The following is an 18,874-nucleotide window of genomic DNA, read 5'->3' as shown; positions in this document are numbered from 1 at the left end:
AGGAACGCAGACCCGAACCCGTAGAGAGCTGGAGAGCTGGAGAGCTGGCGAAACAATTACCCGAAAAAGACTTACGGGCACATTTTATTTGTTAGTTGTCACTTGATATTTAAAATGGAAAGTCTTTGTTTTATCGCCAAATGAAATGAAAATTAATGTCCTTTTAAGCAACAAGGCGACGAGCGACACAGAGCGACAGAGAGCACGAACGATAGAGAAGACGGAGACAGAGCTTGTGCATTAATAAATTAAGTTTGTCAAACGGTCCTTGCTCTGCCCAGCCCTCCTGCCCTTCCAAGTCCTTGTCCTTGTCCTTGTCCTTCTCATCTTGCTCCGCTGAGGCCCCCCCCAACTGAATGATAAATAGTTCCTGAATTTCGACTACAATAATATTTGCAAGTATTTGTCGTTAGGACTGCTGCCGAATCGTTGACAATGCGCCAGGGCGGAGTGGGGCATGGTTAACATTCTCCGAGTTCATTTTCCATGTCAGTAATTTTTAAGCAATTAAGACAAAGTGCCAACAATATTTACAGAAACGAGAGCCAACAGAAAACGGCAGCGAGACAACGAATGAAAACGAGCAGAGAACGAAAAGGTTCTCCGAATGGAATGGAGCACAATGGGGCCTATGCTGAGGATGGGGGGGAATGGAGTGTTGACCAAAGGGGCAGCGACGACAAATGGCGCACAGACATTAATCTTTATGCCACTGACCCAATGCTCCGCTTCTGCTGATTCTGTCGAATGCCGCTCCAATATATGCACATACATAACACGCTCTCCTCCCACACACACACACACACACACACACGGGCACTTTCTGGTAGAGATGTGCATAAATTTCACGCTCTGCATGCTGCTGACGTCATTATTAGTGGCAGCATACACACAAACACACACACGCACACAGCAAGACAGATTCTGTCTCTGCAGCCACCGTAAATGACAAATGCCCCCCCAGCTTTATGTTGCCCGATGCCCGAAAAGCATTTAAATGCCAAGTTTTTTCCGCCTCTCACGCGGGCCCGGTTCTGTTAGTGTTAGCCCCGGGCATGGCAGGTTTATGGTCGGAGTAGCCGTGTTTCCCTGATTGCCGGACTCTAAACCGCATGCTGGCCAACAGTTTGTCGCCCTCTGCCAGCTGCCTCGAATGTGGCTGTTGTCAGTGAGGTTGCAGCTTTGTCCCACTGCCATTGTCACTGCTTCTGGTGTCCTGTTCGGGTTTTTTGTGCGCGTTCTGTTCACACATTTATGACATTTTCAATTAAATTTCAATTAAGTTTACATAGTTTTACGTAAATATTTTACCAGTTAGCACTTAAAACGTAATTATATGTTCATATTCGTTGGCCACCATCGATGGAGTCTGTGGATTCCAGGTTTCAGTGCTATGTTGTTGCTTTTGCTGTTGCTGTTGCTGATGTTATTGGTGTTCGCTCTACCCTAACCGCAACAACAACACCAAGAATATGTACTGGCGCGGCGACCACAGTGTCCTTTCCATGTGCTCTGCAATGTGTAATTGTAATTGCTCTTGTCAGACAATTTTTTTCTTTCAGCTTATGCGTGTGGTGTCGGTTGGTGTGTCCGTGTGCATGCATTGGTGAAAGTCAAACAGTGAGAGCAAAAAGTATGACCGCATTGGGTGTGGAGAAAATATGCAAACGAGTTATTGAAATAAAGGCAGAATTTATGGATAACAGGTGTAAAAGTGAAGATTATGGAAGATATAAATATACAAATATATATATATATATATGTACATATGTAATTAATTTAATTTTTTATTGGTAGCCAGTGTAAGAGTTTTACAATTTGGCTGGGTTGGTTTTAAGTGATTATTACTTGACTCCGACTTTAGCGACGGACAACTGATTAAGACGACGGCTGACAGCTGAGTAAATGAGAGTCCTCTCTCGGACGCTGGACGGCTCTCTGTGACGACCGCTCTCACACTCTCGTGATCCGCTCTCTGGCCTCTCGCTTTCGGACTAGGGGACGCGGGCGTACAGACAGCACAGCCTTCTTACATACATATACATATACATATGTAAGAAAGAGTAGGCATGCTGAACAGTGAGTGGAACAGCAGTAACAGCAGATCAGCAGCCGATGGACAGCAGAGCAACAGCAGTAATAACAGCAGAGAAGAAGAGGCACCGAAAAAAGCAGCATACGGACGAGGAAAATCAGCAGAAATAATCCGTAACATTAAACACTTTCGTAGTCCCACATACCAGGCCACCGCGATAATAATATGATAAAAAAAAACATATAGTATATATAGCTATATTAGTAAACACAACAAAATTTTGACTCACTTCATGCGGATGGGCAAACTTTTTCCCGATACTGTTCGGGCGCTGAGTGCAGATTGCAAAGTGCACATTGTACTAATTTTACATAATTTTCATGCTGTCGCGCAGCATTTTAGGCAAAGCTTGCAGCTCAACCCCTACTCCGACCGCAATGCCGCAACTTTCATGTGCAGCATGTGGCATGGCATGGCATGTAGGGTCTGCGGGGACGTGGCAAGTTTGGTAATTGCACAAATGTTGGGGAAATTTTTGGGCAACGGCCCCATATGCATATGTACGTACGAGCATTGAAACAAGCCAAGGCTGGCAGATTAGGGATTGGCCAAACAAAGGCATAACCTTAATTAAATTGGCAGTTAAACAAACGCATTTAACAGTATAATTAGTTTTCGTGGCACAAATGCAGAGCCTGAGAGTCTCAGTCTCAGGGAGAATGGGAGAAAATACAGAGTACGCTTCATTTGCTTTACACATTTGATTTCACACAAACACACACATATTCGTGGGTATCTGTGTCGTGTGTGTGTGTGTAGTCCTTTTGAAATGTTTAATGAGACAAAGAGGCAAACAGACGACTCGACGACGACAGTCAACCGCAAGGGCAACAGGCCCCCAGATCAGAGCAGAGCAAACACACAAAACCAGCCAGGCAATAAAACCGGATACGTTACTAAGACATTTATGTTATCTGCTAATGCCCCCCCCGCCCCCCCACCAACACTAAAACCCACAACATTTCTACACTGAGGAAAAAAAAAGGTTCCCAGATCGAAAGAGCATGGTCATGGTCATAGAATCAAGTGCGAATTGTCTTGTTTTTAGTCGCAAATACCTGTTGCACAAGAGCGTTTTTTGCTGGCACGAGTCTCCCATCCAAAAAACAATCAAGAATATGCTGCTTCTTTTTTGCTGAGTGTAGGCGCATACATATACAAAAATTATCACTTGCATGGACGAGATTGTGTGTATGACAAGTCGAAAAAGTAATAGTTACAACGACATTTGCGATGAGGTGTTTGTTGCGTTTAAAGCTCACATTCCTGCTGCTTCTCTGATGGACTTCCTGCCAGAGAGAGAGGGAGAGAGAGAGGGAGAAAATTAATAAAGCAAACAAAGAGAGAGAGAAAAATGGCTTTAAGTGCTGGCTTGTGTGTGCGTTTATAAATTTGGGAGCTTATTCAATCTCGATTAGCAGAGCTTGACATAATTCTAATGATTTATGTATTCGAGTGGCAACATCACAAAATGCCTCAATCAATATTTACGACTACGAGCCACACAAACACTCAAATGGTGAGCCGATAGATGGAGGAGTGTGAGAACCATAATTATGCCAATCCCTTCAAGGTCTGAGCAAAGTTAAACCAAAAATTACCCAGAATATGTATAATGAATATTGGGCCATAATTGAGCTTCAAGGAACTGAAACAACTTCCTCAATCGAATCGATAGGCATAGTCGAACTTTTCAAATGAAATGTCAAAGCAATTATAAGATAAACTGCATGAAACCACAGACAGGAAGACAGGCAGGCAGACAGAGAGAGAGAGAGAGAGATGTGTGGCAAACAATTGCATGAACATTTCCATTTAAAGTGGGGGAAACCACGAGCCCAAAATGGAGGTTTGCCAGAGGAGAGAGGCCCAGAGCTAGAGAGAGAGAGAGAGAGAGACCGAACCACTGGACCCCCACCGCAGAGAAGACGCATTACAATTCTATAACTGTCACTCTGTGTGTGGCTAACCCCAAAAGTGCGTAATTTCAATTTGGGGCAAAAGGAAATTTGTTCTTTTCTGCTTTGGTTCTGCTTGTTTCGGTTTTGGGGCATAAATCAAAATAATGGCCGCCTTGGGATGATTAATCAGTGCGAAAAGTAAATTGAATTTCGAATAAATCAAATCAAATGGAAGCAAATGGAAGCAAATGGCAAAAGCGAACCAGGGACCGCAGAAAGTGTGCGGAAGAAGGCGTGACCAAAGATAGATTGAAATTTTCCAGTTAAATTAAAAGGCCAACCAGGCCACCAGGAGACCAGAAGACCAGAAGACCACCCGGCGAATGCATTAGAAAACTAAACCAGTTTGAATCCATTTTGGGCTTTGGTTTTGTGATATGAAAATTACTTTTCCACTTGCATTGAAAAGTTTGTGGCTTTATTAAGCCATAAGTAACTGTCCGAGTGTGTTTGTTTGTGCGTCTTTTGTGGCTTTTTGTGTGGGCTCTGTATTTATTTTTGAGTTAAGCAGAGTTCTCCCCAGCAGCCATGTGATTAATGGTCGGTTCTTTGGGACTGCTACCGCGCCAAACTTTTCCCCAAAACCACAAGGACCCCGGACACAGGACACAGGACAGAGACCAGACCCAGAACCCAGACCCAACAGAGCAGGCAACCAAAGCAGTCAACAAGCCAAGCAGCTAGCCGGTTAATCCATTGTTGGCCCCACAGAAACACACCATCTTTCGTGGAATCTTTTCCTCCAATTTCGCATAATGGGTAACATGGAAATCCACTTTGTGAGGACTTTGTCTTCGAGTCCAGCCAATGGCGTTTATTTTTAAATTAAAGATAATTATTTGTTGTAACCCTCGCTGTTGCTGTTGCCCAGCACGACTGGCACTGGCAACGGCTACCAGATGCAACATGCAACATGCAAATCGCGGCATAATTACTTCAGACCGGACTCAGTGTCGTCCGAGTACCGTAGACGATTAAGCTTATTAAATATAATTAAGTGCCGGGTCCGTGCCAGCCCCTATTGCCCTTCTCACGAACCAATGGCCCACGCAATTATGCAAATTCTAAGAATAAGTAAAGACCACTAATTGCTGCATTTTAATCGACGCAGGCGGTGTCCTGTAAGCTCTCTCTCTCCCGTCTCTATTGCGTATAACACAAACCAATTTTATATTAAAACAGTTCGAAACTATATAATGCTCCCACTTATCGCATTTCAATTGTGTTTTCCAAACAAATCTTTAATAATTGATATGTACATAAGTGCACGTAAGCCTTTGTCTGCTTAGAAATTAATAGAATGGAACTGCTTTCAATTAAGGACTATTCGTACTGGCTGGGCTCTCCATTGGCATCCGGACCAGGAGATTTCCCTTCCCACAAGCCACTTTCACATCAATTGCCATATGGCAATACGAATATATCACAACATTTTCATTGTGAAATGGTGGCTCTGCCAAAGGACTTCCTGCAGCAGGGCACACACCCGTACACTTACAGGGTATTTCGTATTGAGGTCTGATACGGGTCTGGGCGGGAAGAGAAAAGCAACGGCAAAAATGAAGACACGCATAAGACTGCTGCTTGCAGTAAGCGCAGCAGGGCAGCCAGACAGTAATCAGCACACTCGGATGCATCGCAGAAATATGAGGAGCAGGAGCCGGAGTAGGAGCCGGAGCCGGAGCAGGAGCAGACTCTGCTCTTCTTTTGTTTTCTACTTGTAATTTACATAAGTTTCTCATAGGCCTCTTGCTCACCGTCCCGTCTGTGTGTCTTCCTGTCGCCCTGCCGTAAATTACAATTGCGGGCCTCCCCCATGCTCCACCCTCAGGGCACGCATATGCCACGCACGCATCTCTCTCTCTATCTCTGTGTGCCTTGTTTTTATGGAGCAAGGGGTCCTGTAATCAAGGAAAGACGCATCCTGCGCCAGCTGTGCGGCAACTAGGAAACTTTTACCGAAGCCCAGCCCCATATTTTATGGATATTTTCCCTTACGTTTTATTAAAAGAATAAACCAAAACTTGCATCCTTCTTCTTGGCCCACTTCTAGAGAGAAATTAACGGAGCAAAGGACGGAGACAAAATATATATTTCAATAATAATATCTGTCGCTGTTGTACCAGGAACTACCCGCAATATTAAATTGTTTTGAAGGGCACTCGGTCCTGCTGACTGGCAACGTGGCACGTTCCAAATTGAATTTCGCTGTAAGAAAGTCGTAGCCAAGTAGCCCAAGGGAAAAAACGTAGCAGATTCCGCCAGACGCAAGTGCAAGTGGACAAGAAATATGGGATCAGCCGCAGCAGCAATCTTAACAGCAACAGAAAAGGAGATAATACTCTAGGGGTTCCCAGGAAAGGAACAGAGCTACTCTTGGTACACTCGGCGATCCCAATGAACCTCATTAAATACGATAATTGATTTCAGCAGCATTCATTGCAAGCACAAAAGAGTTTTGCGGGGAGACTGCCTGTATGCCAATAAACAGAACCCAATTAAATAACAATCATACGACACATTGAATCAGTTGACACGTTAATGGCTTCCAAGTTTAAATGCAATATTATGCAAATGTATTTAATCACAATTTCCACTTGAACGGCATTAACAATGAGTATGATTAAGCCATTAAAACAGTAAGGAAAGAAAGAAGAGCTACCGGAAGCGAAAGCTTCCGTTTTATACCAGAATCGTATCAAAAATCGTATAAAACTAAAACTTTACACAAACTAGACAGACTGATGGACAGATTTATTGGATGTGAGGCAATGGCAATATGGTTCATTTTCCAGGCACGCTTTCAGTACACCTTGCGGGCTGATTTACCCTTGGAAAAGCACTTACAAAACAACAATCGTGGCAACACAATTTTTGGTAGTAGAAACAGGATCTTCAGCTATTGTTTTGTCTCTGGCATTGTTCGCTGGAAACAACAGAGGTTCTGGGAAAGAGAGCGAGTAATTTTGCTAAAATTTAATCATGCCACAGATGCCGCAGGGTGTAGAACAAAACAAAACTATTATATGGCCGTACACACGTGTACACCTCAGACCTAAGCCATTCCTGCATTTTGCCTGTTGTTCGTGAAACAAAAACCTATCGAAAAAAGGGTCAGCCGCAGGTGAAAGCTCTTCTTTATGGTTTCGTTTCTTTTTTTATATTTCTGTTTTTTCTGTTTTTGTTTTTTATAACCCACGCTGAGCTGCTTTCGAATGTAATGCAATCGATTAGCTCTCGGCGGTCGGACGGGCGGAAGGGCACAAAAAACATAAACCATGAAAGCAAACATCGGGCGACGGGCATCAAAAATGCATTGAAATGGGAATTGCAAAGGACCGGACCCACCGATGCGATGCCTAGATAAATATTGGCTCTCGCCACTTGGCAATGCACACATCCCCGTGCATACACATCCATATATGTATGAATAGGCGGCATCAACGCACAAACGAGTATATCCTGGTATATAAAATTTCAATTAATTATGAACAGCTTAAAAGATATCCCGTCGTGTGCGTGGCTTTTGTTCTAAATGGATTTTTGTTAATGCGTTTGTGGCTTTCCGGCAATTTCCTTAAAGCGCTCTCAGGGGGGGGGCGGCGAATGCATCGAGTTGTTGGTTTTAAAAAATTGATGTTCACACAGATGGGAAATCGTTTTAAAAAACTGAGGGCCCTGGTCGTAAGCCTCTCAAAGCGGAACGAGCTCTACGCAGATTCATTTTGACAGTCAATTACGAGAGGATTACCCAATAAGAAGATGAGTAAAAATTAAAAGTAAAACCACTTAAGGGATAATATCTCATGATTCATGAACACACCATTTCTCTGAATTTTCAGGAGTCACAGCAGAACGACAAGTTAGACAAAGGGAGAAATGAATAAATTGATATGAGCACAACGAAATTAAGTAGAAAAACTCCTCTTATATAGCACACATGCTACACTCTGGTGGCAGGAGGCAGGAGGCAGGAGGCAGGCAACTGTAAGAGTAATGAGCTTTTTGTGTGCTAGGCGCGCAATTTTTAAATGCATTAAAAAGTGTTACACTCGAGTGCCGCACATTTATCACACACTCCAGCACTCCAACAGCAAGAGGATAGGAGGATAGAGAGGGCAGAGTGCGGAGTGGGGAGTGGGGAGTGGAGAGTGGGGGAGAGCAGCATAATGGAAAAATCGCATTTAAATTGTTTGGCTCACAAATAAATTGTTATAATTCATCACTCAACTTAAGTTGGCGACGAAACGTCTCTGGGATAAATTGATTGACTTCAATTCAATTGAATTTTCGCAGCACAGCACCGGCATGCCTTAGAAGGCGGCATACACCATCCCATAGCAAATTATTATGCTTTTTTCGTATGAGCTATATAGATTGCGGCCCGGCAATACTTTGACAAAAGCATGACAGACACTTTATTGGGTTTCGCTATTAATTTGCATGGATTTTTCATTGCGTATGCATGGCACAGCGATTCCTTTTGAAAGCCCAACAAAAAGTGCGGAAAATAAAAAAAAATATATTGTACGTACGTACATAGAACGCGCAGTGGCAGCGAAATCAGAAAATTCCATTAATTTTAAGCAGTCAATCAAAATTGGCAGCTCCAAGTCGATTATATTATGCTAATGAATATCAAAATGGCAGGGGCTCGGGCTTGGACACTGAAGCACTGCTGGTGCTGGTAGAGATCCTGAGCACAACATCCTCGGAGCCTCTGAATCATAATCAGCATCAGAGTCAGAGTCAGAGTCTGGCGCAGACCAGACATAAGTCATCGACCAGCATCATCATTCATTGTTATTTATTATTTGTATGGCATACATGGCGTATGCTTGATGCCCTATGAAGAGTCAGACAGAGACTGAAAGGAAGTGCAACTTAAAGTGACTCTCGGATCCACTAGAACGACTCAACGTTGTGCAGCATTCTGCTATGTGAATTTGCTAATTGAGTGACATTTCATTAGTATATAGAAATGTATGAGGATTGATATTTATAAAGCTGTCATTCCAAGTGTAGATAAATTGAGTTATGCCCGGAGTGACTATTCACATGGCACGAACGATGCGTATGTGAATGTAGATCCCATCTACAAACCAGTCCAGTCCAGTTCAGTCCATCTCGAGTGCTTTGTCAACTCAATTAACGGTTGATTTCTGGCTAAAAGCGGGGGGAAAACATCACGTTTGCCATCTAGACGAGGCTCAATAATATTTGTTTATGCAAATTGGTTTTAATTACAACATAAACATGTGGCCTGACTCCTGCTCATGCTCCAGCCAGGCAGCCACATTCTGCCACACGACGTGCTCTGCGGCCAGTGGGGGGGGAGGGAGGAGCAAAATGCTAGGCAGGCCTTGTCAAAATGTAAGATATTTTGAAATTTGCGGTTTCCTGGCGTTAATTTCCACAAGCCGCAGAAAAGATGAATGGCAGCCTAAGGCGAGGCAGATGAGATTTAGGCGCAGCCTGTGACCTTTGAACTCCCCTCCATGTCTCCCATCTCCCATCTCTTACTCTTTCTGTAGCTATTAGCAATTTAATGGCAACATCATCAGCAGCAGCACACATTACACATCCTTCGGCATCGCCATTGAGTGGAATAGTTCCACATGCACACACACACACACACACAAAGGAAGAATAATTGTCTGTGCGAATGTGATTGTGTGTGCTTTGCATATGTGTATGCGTTTGTATGTATATTTCGTGCCACGTAACGCTTTAAAAACTCGTTTAGCCATGTTGTTGAACCCAAGAGCAAGTGGAAAACTAGCTCACAGAGACAGGAAAAACGAACTCTGAATGCGCTTACTCAAAAAATAACTAAAACACAACAAAAACTAGATCAACCTAACACCAGGCCATAAACTTAGGACTCCACTTAGTTGCAATACAATCTATTTCCAACATACTGCCCACCAACTCCTTCCAAAAGCCAAGTTACCTTCCCTTTGTGTTGTACAGAAAATGGAAATTTGAAAAATGCCTCAAACGCTCTCACACTCTGCCGCACAGGCACACACAGACACTTACACACGGACAGGGGGGCATACATCCATACATAAAACTTGAATTTGACAACAGAGCAAATAACAAATACAACAACACTGAGAGCGGGAAATGGTAACAAAATGCTATGGAAAACCGAGAGACGGAAACTGAATATCGAACACGTTTCGTTACTCTGTCGCTATGCCATATGAGGCGCTGCCCCACTGCGAGTGTATGTTTGCGTGGCAGCGCCTAGATTTATGCAGCATTTCATTTACATTTTGTGGATAGAGATACATTTACATATATACAGACATACATGTATGTACCAAATATATAGAGCAACTAAGCGCCCATGTTTAAGTGCTGCAATTGTAAATAGATTGCTGGGGCATGTCTCTCGCAACATTTATTTGATTCTTGGCTTACGGGTTTTTTGTTTCGTTTTTGCTTTTTAGCTATTGGGCGGTGACCAACATTGACTACATCCATTCGAGGACCAGCAACCGGGTCTTCATGATGATCTTCTGTGTGTGGACGGCGTCGGTGATTGTCTCGCTGGCGCCGCAGTTTGGCTGGAAGGATCCCGACTATCTGCAGCGCATCGAGCAGCAGAAGTGCATGGTCTCGCAGGATGTCTCCTATCAGGTGAGGCAGAAATACAGCCCCCCGCCATTCGGCTATTTGACTTTGATTTATTTACGCTTTCCATTGCGCAGGTCTTTGCCACCTGTTGCACGTTCTATGTGCCGCTGCTTGTTATCCTGGCGCTTTATTGGAAAATCTATCAAACGGCCCGCAAACGCATTCATCGTCGCCGCCCGCGTCCGGTCGAAACGGCCGTCAATAATAATCAGGTAAAGTGTAATTTGGATAGTCCCATCTCTGGCTCTGGGGCAAACAGGGTTCTATTTATTCTCTTCTCCGGATTTGGGGACTAAACTGTACGGAAACTTGGATAAGCCATCCACAGAAAGACCCTGTATGCGGGAACTTATCTCATTTCGATGCAAGGCAATATCTGCTGAAGGGCAACGGCAACCCCCAATAGGCCCAAATTCCAACGTCTTGCGACCCCAGACCACGGCCTGGCCATTGCAATTATGCACTTGAACGAAGTTAACCGCGTTGCGGCCACAGCCACAGAATCGACCCACAGATAAGGGTCAGTCAAAGGCCAAACCGCAGGCAGCAGCAGCAGCAGCAAGAGAAACAGAAGCTGCCACAGCCACAACCCGTTCATTGTACATGACTTGAGGCCTGGCCAGGGCCAACGACGCTGTTCCGCTCAAATATGCACAACATACTCTCTTGGATTAGGGGGCCGATGGGAAGTCGAATGGGAATTGGTCTAGGACTGGGGATAGTAATTAGGCAACAACATTCCAAGTGATTAAAGATGCATTGCAAAGGGGCCTTGGACGACGAATACTTATATGTACGAATATACTATATAGCAAAGAAAAGCGACTTGGTATTAAGATATGTATGCGCCACGTGGACATTAAAGTCATCTTCAGACTTGGCCCAAAAAGAGGAGAAAGTTGAGCGATAAGTGGCAGCCAAGGAAACTGACAGATTGTCTTGACTTGTTTGTATCTGTGTGTCTGTGTCTGTGTCTGTGTGTGCGTGTGCTTGTGCGGGAGAATGTTTTTTTGGCCAGAAGTTTCTGGCTTAATGCGGCAGCTGGTCAAACTAATGCTCCCACACAGACGCACACACAGGAAAAACTCTAGATAAATTGCAATTTTGTTTTTCGTCCAGCATCCCGAAGTTTCAACAATTTTCAAGCAACGTAAAAGTTATCTTTGGTCTAGGGAATGGAACCGCCTCAACTTGAGCCCAAAGAAAATTAAGATTCAGGTTAGGGTATCCGGCAATTGGTTTCTATTATTTTAGGCTGCTTACAGCTCTTCGTTTTTCGTTTTTTTTTTTGTCCAAGGATTTTAGGGCTGAGGCTGCGGATGGGGCTGCTACTTAGCTTAAGCTTAGTGCTTACTAAATTGAAAATGACCATTTGACGTAGAAATGTTTGCCAGCACTTACCTATACACGTGCACATGCATACATACATACATAGAAAAGCTATCCAAGAGAGTGGAAAAGAGAGTGGGAGAGAGGGCTGGCAAAAAGTCATTGGAATCACAAATTCAATGCGCAAACAAGACAAGTTGTCCACTATTTGCCAATCGTACACATGTCCAGCCCCATGTCCTGCCGCGTGTCCTGTCCCACGTGCTGGCCCCTTGTCCTTCCACAATCCAGCGCCACATGCGTGCCTTAGTTACATGTCAACACACTTACCCGTCCAGTTGTCCAGTTGTCCATTCGCCCCGTACACCCATACGCATCCATTTAGTGCCACTCACTCTAGTCCTTGCCATCCTCCTGTCCTATCGCCCATGCCACGGCATGCTTGTTGATTTTACAATATATTTACCCTACACACACTCGCATTGGGAATCCCTTACAGGGCAAGTGGGGAGTGCGTTGACTATGTGATTAATTTTGAAAGGTTTTCCAGCAAAGTTCTTGCGGTTGGGCGAAACACAGCCGAGATTCAATAGAAAGAGCATCTGTGGTACGACCCTCCTGATTTCCCTGTTAAACTCTCTTGTTATTCATTGGGTTACTTTTTCTTCGTTCTCTGCCAACTAAATGCTTTCAAATTGAAAATTGCTTTCCTGCTACTTGACGAGGGTCCCTTACATGGCGGGGCCGGCAGCATCACACACAAAGGAAATATCCATAGAAGTCAACTCATCCATCCTCCACACGCCGGGCCTTTCAGCTTTTGTGGTGCCTAACTATATAACGATTCCTGTGGGACAGGACATGCATTTTCAGTTAATTGCATTTGCTTTCCGTCTGTTTATTGGGCAAATTGCTAAATAATTCGTTGGTGCAAATGATTTAAACTGCAGTTGTGGCATAATCGAATTCCCAAAACTATCAAAAGTGGCCAATCCTGAATAATTTAGCTCTAATGTCACTCTCTCTCAGTCTCAGTCTCTCTCGCTTTCGCCCTCGCTGTGTGTGTTGTAATTTTAATTGAAATACAGTTTTGGAAGCTGTTGGATCAGCATCACACACACTTTGATTTTGCAATTAGCAATGGCAGGGGGCAGGTGGCAGGGGGGGCGGCAAATGGCAAATGGCAATTAGGGGTAAATTCGATCAAACAGGTATTATCTGTAATTCGGCTATTGGCACTATGTGAGAGCCGGCATCGAACCAGCAAATGTTATTAATAATACACCAACAGAGTCAGAGGCCACCCAAGTGCCCAGGGACAATCTCCATATTGTACATGGCCGATGCGTGTCCGAGACACACCCACTCTTGTCCATCATCGTCGCCATCAACACAATTACATTTGCAACAGCATCTCGAACTGATTGCTCCCGATATTGACATTATTTTCATACCCAAACAAACATGTGACAAAGGCCGTCAAGGAGCCGGCAGACAAATGGGTGAAAAGCATATTTGCCCAATGCGCCATCTGCGACACACGACGACGACGACGTGTTTGAGTCTAGCGCCAGAGAGGAAAAATATTCATATAAACCAACGGAAAAAAAAACTGCTCAACAAAAACAATGGATATTTTCCAAGAAAAACTCTCCAGGAAATCGGAGAAAAGTGTTTAGAATGTAACATTTTATAAGCACTTTAAAACTGGAAGAATAAGTGGAAATTCGGAACATGATGTAATAGAAATACGAATCTAGGCAGAAAATTCAAGGAGGAAAATTCTGGGAAGGATGCAAATTTTTAAAAGAAATTTACACAATTTAATTACGTACAAAATGTATTTGAAAAAGCTATTGTTTTGATAACATAAATGAAGTAAAAAGGAAATACTAATACAAATGGAAACTTTTATGGAAACTGTACGAAAATGTTTTTGAAATGAGTACACAAAAAGGAAAGAGAAAAGTTAATTATAAAATATGTTTCGAATGTATTTTTTATTCCAAGAAATGTGTGTTCCTATTATTTCCATCACATATTGCCTTTTGCATTTGATTTTGATTTTATTTATTGGAGATTTATTTTAATTTTCTAGCAGGCTGCCCTGCTGGCTGTCCTGCTGGTGCCGTGGTCCTGCTCAAGTCATAAATTCTGTTGGCCAGTGTAGTTAATACCAGGGCATTCTTGTCACAGACAGGGCCGACATAAATCGCATGAAAGGCACATTATTGAATACAGGCGGCACACAGAAATGTGTTTCCATATACATATACATATGTGTATATACGTATAAATACATATACGTCTGTATATATTTAGAAAGCTGAACACATGTCCCGGCAAGAAAAACAATTAAATAAGAAAACAATTTACATAAATTAGCCAAAGTGCCAAAAATGGCTAAGGACAAAGACAGAGAGACAGACAGGAAGACACGAAGACAGGAAGACAGAAGTGTATCGTTTATGCGAACGCTTAAATACAAAAACAAACGGAATCAAAGGAGGCAGAAAGGAGGCGGGGAAGCGGGGAAGCGGGGTAGAAGTGAAAGAATGGAATAGAAGGCACATCTACATAAAATACACATTGGGGCTTGTGAGGTTATCCTTATCGCTATCGTTATTGCCGGCCTGCTGAAAAGTATGCTACACAAATGTGGAGGGTGCTTATCGCTCTTATCTCCCAATACACGCACGTGTCTGCATCTGTGTGTGGCGTTATTTGCTTTGGTATTTAAGTAACACGCAAGTGCCTCAGTACTTAAGTTTTGCGATCTTCCAGTGACAGCATTTCCCCAGAGAGAGTGCGAGAGGGGGCGGAGAAACATCCCCGCCAGAGGGCTTTTCCTGCGCTCATTTCATGGCAAAACAATAATTTTTCGAATGTTCAACCGAATAAAGAATCAAGCAGAGATTCGTTGGCGTTGGATCTAGCCAAAATTTAACCCGAATGATGAACCCCCTCTTTGCCTGTTATTTATTAATTCCCCCAAGGGCAGGTCCTGCGCCTAATTAAGCTTAAACTCTTTAATATTTAATAAGCTATCTGACCGCCCGTAGCCCGTGACCATCTCTGGCTGTTCCGCCCGAGGAAAAGCAACCCACAAGACACTTGAGGAAAAGTTTGTGCCCTTGGCCGAGAAGCAATTTCACCCACAAAATAAAGGTCACATGCATAGAGGAGCTGTAAATCCATTTAATACTATTTGCGCAAATATTCACACCATTTCTCGGATGGAGCGGCACACACTCGAACCCTTTTCGGGGAAGGCTCCTCAAATTTCCGCACACGAAAGCAAAATCAGCATAATTTTATTTATTTAAAGCAATATCGACTTTCGAAAGGGTCAACAGCCACCACGACGAAGGCGACGACGACAAAGATGACGATGACGATGCTGTGTCGAGCCAAAAGGTTCGACTACTCAATTACTTTAATTTGGTGGGATTGAAGGCAACAAAGAAGCACTGCAAAGATTCTTACCCAAAAGTAAAGCAGAACTTTGATTACACTGTCTTCAGAGAGTTCCGTAGCTACCATTAGCGACATTTCATGACTGAAAGGAGCTCGAAATGTTTGTTCTTGGTATTCTTGATATTCCTAAAAAGGGAGCTTGAATTATATGAATTCTTAATCCTTCAATATTAAAACACTTCATACTGTCCTCTAGCTTCTTTCCTTGGGTTCCGTAGTTCATTCTAAATACCCTGCCAAAAATAAGAAAAGGATACGCGGCTGTTGGCAAGAAGAAAAAAAAATCAAAGAGGTCAAGCGCTGGGAGCAGTCGAACGTGAAATTTATTTCGGGCAGGGCGTGGCCTTCTGGGTGTGGGAGAGGATGCTCCTGGGTGACTGTAACAAATACACACAATTTATTTACGGGAGGAAACCGACTTACATATGCATATGGCAGCATCGGCAGCATCGGCAGCATCGGCAGCGGGGCTGAAGGGCGAAGAAGGGGCCCCGGATCGGATGGGATCTTAAGGCTCAGGCATTGGCATTTGATATGCGTACAAATTGCGGTTTATTGAAGCGTGAGCCCCAGAAAGCAGAAGAGAAAATGCAAATTTACCAACCCCACCCCACCGCACCCCCTTAATAATGCTGTGCGAAGAAGTATGAATTTAATTTGAAGTCATGTACAGGTCAAAGGCGGAGTGCAAAAATCAATGCAGATTGAAACTATAGAAACAAAGTTCTCAGGATTCCCATCTCCCAAACTCCTCCTTCAGACACTCACTCATTCTATCTTTATGTTGCCTCTCTTACAGCCGGATGGAGGTGCGGCAAACGATACAAAACTTAATCGACTGCGTCTACGCCTTGGAAGATTCTCAACGGGCAAGACCAAGGGCGGAAATCTAGCCGGAGGAGCTGGAGGAGGGGCGGCAGCAGCAGCAGCAGCAGCGGCAGGAGGCGGTGGTGGTGGCTCCACCGGCACGGCCCTGTGCCTGGTCGAAGGCAACTCAACAAATACGGTCAACACTGTGGAGGACACCGAGTTCAGTAGCTCGAATGTGGATAGCAAGAGTCGTGCTGGCGTCGAGGTATGTACACACGAGTATGACGAGATGAGCAGCAGAACATACACTTTTTTTGGGTTTAAAGCAAATTTCATAACGCCTGACATGTGCCCAACGATCTGAGCTGAGGCTTTGCTTCCTGTTTTCCAGAGTGCAGGCACGCACACGTACAGACACACACAGATATGGGCTGACCAAAAATAAACCCACCAACACCAAGCAAACGGATGGAATGGATAGATGGGTGATGGGAGATGGGAGATGGGAGACGACTACCACACACTAACATCTCCATTCCATCTCCAGCTCATTTCTCGCTTTATTATCCTGCCCGGCCCTCTCTTTCGCCTACCTTCGGGGGATTCAAATGATTTTTCCTCTTGGCTACCTTTTCGGGAAGTTTTTCTTTATATTTGCCTGGGGAACCCTTCGGGTTCTTTGCCTCTACTAATGTCTCATTAACCTATCTCTCATCCCAGCAATATGCACTTGAGAATTCCGTGAGCAACATTTCCAGATAATGATCTCGGGTGGCCTAGTAGGTATTACAGAAAACCTCTTCACTCCAGGTTTCTACCGTAACATATTCCAGTGGATTCCAAATGTTCTCCTTTAATTTCCAATAACTTCCATTGTAATAATAGAGTATATATCAAAATCATATCAAAATTAAGGGAATCTGGCTAATGTAGCCGAAATGTTGATTGTATTTTGATGGGTGGGCATAGTCTTAAGTGCACGGATAAGGAATCCGGCCCGGGGGCGATGTCCCGGCCACTTGAATCGCAAATCCAGGCAAATTACCCGCCACTCGACAGAAATGTCAGCGATAAAATGCAGGCAAAGCTTTCTGTTTATTGGTTGGGGGGCTTGGGCAGGGTTCGGGTACGTTGGGTGGGGATTGCCGGATACCAAATTTGTATTTAGCCGCATTTTATGTACTTCAATTTTGGGGGCAGCGATTTTATGGCTAAAAAATAATCCAACCAGGACCACACATTCAATAATAACACACATTAAAGCAGAGACGGGAAAAAACCATAAAAGAGCAGAGCCAAAATAAATTGCTTGAACGTTTTGTTTGCATTGCCACAAGGCAGGCAGCAGGCTCCTGTGCTGCTGGAGACGAGGTGGCAGAGTAAAGTCGAGTGGTCAAAGGTCAGGGAGCAGGGAGCACGGCAGGACAGAGCAGGAGCCAAATCGCCAGGTTCGTGCCGGTTAAGTAATAGCAAAGTCAAATATAAGCTGTCACAAGGATACGCTCTTCCTTCCCTACACAGCCAGACAGAGGGGGTGGATAGAAAGAGAACGAGCGAGTCCAATGAAAACAAAACAGCAACAGGAGCCAAAGTCACTTAAAGGTATATTAAACAAAAGGTCAGACAGTCGCAGCCTCAGGCTTCACTAATTTGTTTGAAGCTCCCTCTCTCTCGCTCTCGTGTATATAATAGAAAACACTTTCGTGGCAGGCCTCACCTTCTGCGGAATATACCTTGGAACTGGAAGTGGTTAGACTTTTGGCTTCTTGGATCCCAAACCCTTGGATTCTGGGGCGCCTAACAAGGCACTCAATACGCTTGAGTAATTGAAGAAAATATGTTGATGGCTTATGGCTAACAGCTTTCGTTTCCATTCGCTTGGCCAAAATAACAACGCCAACTGTATTTGGTATTTGGTATTTGCCTTTGCATTGCTTTCCCTCTGTCCCCGTCCACGGTCCCTCCCACACGCACACAGTCTTGCCCATAAGATTAAATATTTACTTGGGAATGGCTTCTGCACACCTCTCACACTCTCTTTCTGCCCCCCCTGCCACCCTCCCCGTTTGCAAATAAGTGGACAGCCGAATAAATAAGCAAACACACGCAGGCCCACAAGCAAATATATAAATTTATTATTATAGTTGTGTGTGTGTTAAATATGAGAAAAAAGTCCAAACAAACTCCGTGCATGAGCTTGTTCAAACAAAACACACACACAAAGTAAATAAGGGAAAGCGAAGGCAAAAAGGTGTTCAAATAAATGGAAAAAAAAATGCAACAAAAGAAACTTTTTGTTACGCACTGCACTGCATAATTAATGCATCCCTGTCCCCACAACAATCACCATCTATTTGAGGTGCAAAAATTAAAAATTCTTCAAACTGCACTCCCCATTGTTCGCCTTTGTTCCATGCCTCTTTAATACTATATTCTCTCTTCCCGATTTGAAGCTTCGTTGGCTTCTGCTTTGATTTGTCTTTACCTTCGGCTTTGCTTTCTCCTTGCTTCTGCTTCTTTTTTCCACGAACCGTTCTCACAAACATCATACGATTCT

At 43.8% G+C, this 18,874-nt stretch overlaps 1 protein-coding gene across 2 annotated transcripts in view; it reads left to right on the top strand.

Annotated features, from left to right (window-relative positions):
- Nucleotides 1–18,874, top strand: part of LOC108158732 (5-hydroxytryptamine receptor 2A) — a 55,145-nt gene that overhangs the window by 30,608 nt on the left and 5,663 nt on the right. For both annotated transcript variants that reach the window (XM_033391991.1, XM_017291336.2), the window contains exons 6-8: nt 10,515–10,704; nt 10,776–10,913; nt 16,307–16,582. In XM_033391991.1, coding sequence (XP_033247882.1) covers nt 10,515–10,704; nt 10,776–10,913; nt 16,307–16,582 — 604 coding nt within the window. The remainder of the gene's footprint in view (nt 1–10,514; nt 10,705–10,775; nt 10,914–16,306; nt 16,583–18,874) is intronic.

This window comes from Drosophila miranda, chromosome 3 (assembly GCF_003369915.1).
Source record: "Drosophila miranda strain MSH22 chromosome 3, D.miranda_PacBio2.1, whole genome shotgun sequence".
Lineage (NCBI taxonomy): Eukaryota > Metazoa > Arthropoda > Insecta > Diptera > Drosophilidae > Drosophila > Drosophila miranda.
The sequence above is the reverse complement of the archived record's forward strand: the minus strand, read 5'-3'. Positions and strand labels throughout refer to the sequence as shown.